At 41.2% G+C, this 6,347-nt stretch overlaps 1 protein-coding gene across 1 annotated transcript in view; it reads right to left on the bottom strand.

Moving 5' to 3' along the window:
• Nucleotides 1-293: 293 nt before the first annotated feature.
• The window catches only part of LOC112077425 (phospholipid phosphatase-related protein type 5-like), a 38,061-nt gene continuing 32,007 nt past the window's right edge, over nt 294-6,347 (bottom strand). The window contains exon 4 of the mRNA XM_024143938.2: nt 294-601. Within this exon, the coding sequence (XP_023999706.2) occupies nt 338-601 (264 nt within the window). The 3' untranslated portion in view covers nt 294-337. The remainder of the gene's footprint in view (nt 602-6,347) is intronic.

Below are 6,347 nucleotides of genomic sequence, written 5' to 3'. Positions count from 1 at the left end.
AGTGCGACCTGTGTCTTTTGCAGTTTAACTGCAGGAAACCTCATAGGATGTCCTGCAGGCAGCTGACCAGGAGCGCAGTGCCATTGTCAGTGAATGACATACAGCTGAGTGTCAACAGCATTTAAAGTTAAAGCTCAGTCCGTGTTTCCTCACTATGTTTCCCAGTGGCAGCATGTAGATACAAGACAATAGTGGACCTAGGACCGAGCCTTGAGGGACCCCCCTGATGGACCACCACCAGGGATTAGGCTGCCATTTTGTACACAACCCATAGTGATGCTGATCCGGGTTCTACAACAAAAGTGGTACGGTGTCCAAAGTTACGACAGCGTCAGAATCACCAAGGAGTTGGTGCACGAGGCTGTCCAAATATGCACACAGTACATCGTGAGGATTGTGATGCTGCTGCAGGACAGGTTCTTACCAGGAAAGTGGCGATGGCCACTCCTATGATGAATCCAGCGATGACGTCAGACCAGTGGTTCCGGTACTCAGCCACTCTGTTGAGTCCCGTGAGGAAAGCCAGGTACATCAGACCCAGGGACAGCACAGGCTTGGCTAGCCGCGTTCCTTTGACTTCCACTGTACATGTGATGTAACTCTAGAAGATAGTAATGAACATACTGTTATCTCCTCACATCCCTGTGGATCTCTGTTATTCAATTAGTGAGAAGAAATCAACAATGAACATACTGTTATCTCCTCACATCCCTGTGGATCTYTTTTATTCAATTAGTGAGAAAAAATCTACAGAAATCAACAATGAACATGCTGTTATCTCCTCACATCCCTTTACTGACTGGCTGGATATAAACCCATCCTGTATAGAGGTCAATATGGTCATATCTGTGCTGAGAGGTTATACCACGTTGTGAGGTTTCATTTAATTACCTCTATTAGTTTGTCCATACCATCAAAGAGTGGACTGACTTTCAATGGGAACACTGAGAAATGAGGTCAGCTCTACTGTACAGCATACAATGATTGTCTCATTCAGATTATGAAAAAGGTCCACGAGCCAAACATTTGATAATGCTAGCAGCAGCCTGGGATAATGCTAGCACCAGCCTGTGATAATGTTACCAGCAGTCTGTGATAATGTTTCCAGCAGCCTGTGATAATGCTAGCACCAGACGGTTATAATGCTAGCACCAGCCTGGGATAATGTTACCAACATCATACAATAATGCTAGCACCAGCCTGGGATAATGTTACCAACATCATGTGATAATGCGAGCATAAACCTGGGATAATGGCACCAATAATATGTGATAATGCTAGCACCAGCCTGGGATAATGTCACCAACAGTCTGTGATAATGCTAGCACCAGTCTGGGATAATGCTAGCACCAGCCTGTGATAATGTTACCATCAGTCTGTGATAATGTTACCAGCATTCTGTGATAATGCTAGCACCAGCCTGGGATAATGCTATCAACAGCCTGTGATAATGCTATCAACAGCCTGGGATAATGTTATCAACAGCCTGTGATAATGCTAGCACCAGCCTGTGATAATGCTACCAACTGCCTGTGATAATGTTACCAACAGCCTGTGATAATGCTGTAGACAATGAGGGTATAACAGGAATAACCCCCAATCTCCAAAGTCCTGCTTAATTTAAAAAAAGATGTGTTGTCACAAACACTGGATATAGGTGCAGTGAAATGTGTTGTTTTACAGTAGTTTTATACTAGCATGCACCAAGCTTTACAGTAGCTTGCTAACCACTAAACAACTATGTGTTTGACTGTAGCAAGCTAACTGGCACTTACTGCTAATAAACAATGTGCTTTAAAATAGCTTGCTAACTGGTAACAAGCAATGTGCTTTACATGAGCAAGCTAACCACTAACAAAAAATGTGCTTTACAGTAGTATGCTAATACCTCTAACCGCTACAAAACAATCTTCTTTAACATAGCATGCTAATACCGCTACCAGCTACAAAACAATCTTCTTTAACATAGCATTCTAATACCGCTAACCGCTACAAAACAATCTTCTTTAACATAGCATGCTAATACCGCTAACCGCTACAAAACAATCTTCTTTAACATAGCATGCTAATATCATTAACCGCAACAAAACAATCTTCTTTAACATAGCATACTAATACCACTAACCGCTACAAAACAATGGCCCTGCTAAGGTCTACAAAAAAAAATCCCTTTTGGCAATCAATCAGACACTCGAACCAGTCAGAGAATGATGACTTTAAAACCTCTTTAGGCTAGGRGGCGGTTTTCACGTCCGGATGAAAAGTGTGCCCAAAGTAAACTGCCTGCTACTCAGGTCCAGAAGCTAGGATATGCATATTATTAGTAGATTTGGATAGAAAACACTCTGAAGTTTCTAAAACTGTTTGAATGATGTCTGTGAATATAACATAACTTATTTGGCAGGCAAAACCCCGAGGACAAACCATCCTGGAAAACATTTATTTGAGGTCACTCCCTTTTCAATGGGTTGTTTATGTGGATCTAGATTTCTAAGGCACTTGCTTGCAGGTCATATCGCTTCCACTGGATGTCAACAGTCTTTAGAAATTGGTTGATGTTTTTCCTTTGTGTAWTGAAGAAGTAGGGCTGTTCAGAACGAGGGTTGAGTCTAGTGTTCTGTTGTGGTTGGGGCGCACCACCTGAAAGTTCGCTACGCTTTGTTTTCGTCCAGTATTGAACGCAGTTTACCCCGTCTTAAATTTTATCGATTATTTACATAAAAAAATACCTAAAGTTGTATTAGGTAAGTTGTTTTAAATGTTTGGGCAAAGATTACAGGTAACTTATTAGATATTTTGTAGTCATGTTGCGCGAGTTGGAACCGGTGTTTTTCTGGATCAAACTCGCCAAATAAATTGACATTTTGGAGATATAACGACGGAATTAATTGAACAAAAGGACCATTTGTGATGTTTATGGGACATATTGGAGTGCCAACAGAAGAAGCTCTTCAAAGGTAAGGCATGAATTATATCGTTATTTCTGAGTTTTGTGTCGCGCCTGGTGGGATGAAATATGATTGTCTGTGTTTGTTTGATGGGGTGCTGTCCTCAGATAATCGCATGGTTTGCTTTCGCCATAAAGCCTTTTTGAAATCTGACACCGTGGCTGGATTAACAAGAATTTAAGCTTTAATTTGACATATTGCATGTGTATTTTCAAGAATGTTAAATATTTACAATTCTGTAGTTTGAATTTGGCGCCCTGCACTTTCACTGGATGTTGGTCAGGTGGGACGGTAGCATCCCATCTAGCCTAGAGAGGTTAAGATGATCTAACACGTCACAGATAAAGACTTCTGACAGAGTTAGATCTGTGAAGTGTAATCCCCCGTAGCTGTAGGCTGTAGGGACATTAGGAATCCTTCTGAAACACACTGCCATCAGACTGTGGTACTCTGAACAGGGTTCATATTCACACAGTGTATGAGTGATGATCTGGGATCAGTTTTCCGTTTAAAATCATAATGAATAAGATTAAGATCCAGGGCAGGGTATCCCCCAAACGACCTGCAGGGGTGTAAAGTACGTTTTGGGGGGGTATCTGTACTTTATTTTACTATTTCTATTTTGGACAACTTTTACTTCACTACATTTCTAAAGAAAATTATGAACTTTTTACTCCTTACATTTTCCCTGACACCCAAAAGTACTCTGTACATTTTGAATGCTTAGCAGGACAGGAAAAGTGTATAATTCACCCACTTATCAAGAGAACATCCCTGGTCATCTCTACTGCCTCTGATCTGTCAGACTCACTAAACACAAATGCTTAGTTTGTAAATTATGTCTGAGTGTTGAATTTTGGCCCCTAGCTATCCATAGATTAAAAAAACAAGAACATTGTGTTCTCTGGTTTGCTTAATATAAGAAATGTTAAATTATTTATACTTTCGATACTTAAGTACATTTAAAACCAAATACTTTTACTCAAGTAGTATTTTACTGGTTGACTTTCGCTTTTACTTGAATCATTTTCTTTTTAAGATATCTTTACTTTTATAACTCAAGTATGAAAATGAAGTCGTTTTTCCACCGCTGACGAACTGGCATGTCCAGAAGAGACAAACAACTGAAGTGACACCAAACTAGACTGTTCTGAATCCATTTTGGATTTCGGCCCTCAGAAGCTGTGTATCCTATTTATAATCACAAAACGGCAGCATGTTTTCCTTTTTAATCAGACGGTCGAGTGAAAGATTAATTAATAAAGTGTTTTTAATGAGCTGATTGTGTTATAGGGATATGTGATGACATGTGAAGCCACACATGACAACACGCTGTCTAATTTGGTTTCAGAGAACTGAGTTTATGGTTTCAAACTCTTGTCTTGAGGATGATTCATTCAAAACGAATGTTRAATATTGCATTTCTAAGAATCAAACACGTATACGAGTAGGCTATACAGTATGTATTGTGTGTATGTTCACGCACAATGTTTATCATCAATACGTTTGTCATGATCTGTTGTGATGTTGGATATATTAACCATGTTCCATGTAAGGCCTGCGTCCAAAATCCAGATCTAGGCCGCATCCAAAATGCACCATATTTCCTGCAGTGCCCTGGTCAAAAGGAGTGTACTACCCATAATGCACTGGTCAAAGTAGTGCATTACCCAGAGTGCCCTAGTCAAAAGTAGTTTACTACCCACAATGCAATGGTCAAAGTAGTGCATTACCCAGAGTGCCCTGGTCAAAAGTAGTTTACTACCCAMAATGCAATGGTCATATTAGTGCATTACCCAGAGTGCCCTGGTCAAAAGAAGTTTACTACCCATAGTGCCCTGGTCAAAAGTAGTGCATTACCCAGAGTGCCCTGGTCAAAAGTAGTTTACTACCCAGAGTGCCCTGGTCAAAAGTAGTTGATTATTATAATAAAGTGTTTTTATAGGCTGTTGTGTTTAGGTGATGTGATGACCTGTGGATGACAACCCTGTCTATTTTGGTTCGGCGGTTGGTATCCATTGTTTGGAGATGAATTCTTTAAACGAATGTTGAATATGCATTCTAAGAATCAAACAACGTATACGAGTGGCTATACAGTTATGTATGTGGTTATGTTTACGCCATTGTTTTATCCATCAACTATCGTCTTGTCCCGAAATCTGTTGTGATGTTGAGAGATCATGATATTATTACGCATACGTGGTGATTTGTAGTGAGGGCCAATAGAGTGCATGCTGTGTCCAAAATCCCACGATTCTATTGGCCGCACCGCCCAATTGTTTGCATGTCGCATTCCTATTTCTTATAGAGTGAGACAGGTGGGGCGTTGACGTTTGCAGTTACAGCGTAAGCTGTAGGAGTGTACTACCTTATATATTATTCCGCTTGCATGCTCGGTCATATCTTGTCAGCCTGTGCTATTGAGCCTCAAATGTAGTGCTATTCAGATCATACTGACAGTTAGCTTTTACATATTCGCTACGGGAGGACTGTCTAATGGCCGTCAAATGGGAGTAGTGCATTTCCCAGGTGCCTGGTCAAAAGTAGTTTACTCCCAAAATGCAATGGTCATTATTAGTGCATTACCAGAGTGCCCTGTCAAAAGAACGTTTACTACCCATTGCCCTGGTCAAAAGTAGTGCATTACCCAGAGTGCCGCTGGTCAAAGTAGTTTACACCTCCAGAGTGCCCTGGTCATATAGTAGTTTTACTAACCCAGAGTGCGCCTGGTTAAGTAAGTTTACTACCAGAGTTGCCCCTGGTCAAAGTAGTTTATACCAGAGTGCCCTGAGTACAAAAGAAGTCAAGCATAGTGCCCTGGTCAAAAGTAGTGCACTACCCAGATGCCCTGGTCAAAGTAGTTTACTACCCAGATGTCCTGGTCAAAAGTAGTTTACCTACCTAGAGTGCCCTGGTCAAAAGTAGGTGCATTACCCCAGATGCCCTGGTCAAAAGAAGTGCATTACCAAGAGTGCCCTGGTCAAAAGAAGTGCAGTTACCCTAGTGCCCTGGTCAAAAGTAGTTTACTACCCAATGCCCTGGTCAAAAGTAGTTTACTACCAGAGTGCCCTGGTAAAAGTAGTATACTAACCAAAGTGCCCCTGGTCAAAAGTAGTTGCACTACCCAGAGTGCCTCTGGTCAAAAGTAGTTTACTACCCAGAGTGCTGGTCAAAAGTAGTTTACATACCCAGATGCTGGTCAAAATAGTGCATTACCCAGAGTGCCCTGGTCAAAGATAGTGCTTACACCTAGAGTGCCTGCAAGAATACGTTCAACTACCCTAAGTGCTCCTGGTCAACAAGAAGTCAACGTTACCACCATATGCTCCTGGTCAAAGAAGTAGTCATTCCTATAGTGGCCTCTGGTCAAAGATAGTGTCAACTATAGTTGATAAGGGT

This window comes from Salvelinus sp. IW2-2015, unplaced genomic scaffold, assembly GCF_002910315.2.
Source record: "Salvelinus sp. IW2-2015 unplaced genomic scaffold, ASM291031v2 Un_scaffold4554, whole genome shotgun sequence".
Classification (NCBI taxonomy): Eukaryota; Metazoa; Chordata; class Actinopteri; order Salmoniformes; family Salmonidae; genus Salvelinus; species Salvelinus sp. IW2-2015.
The sequence above is the reverse complement of the archived record's forward strand: the minus strand, read 5'-3'. Positions and strand labels throughout refer to the sequence as shown.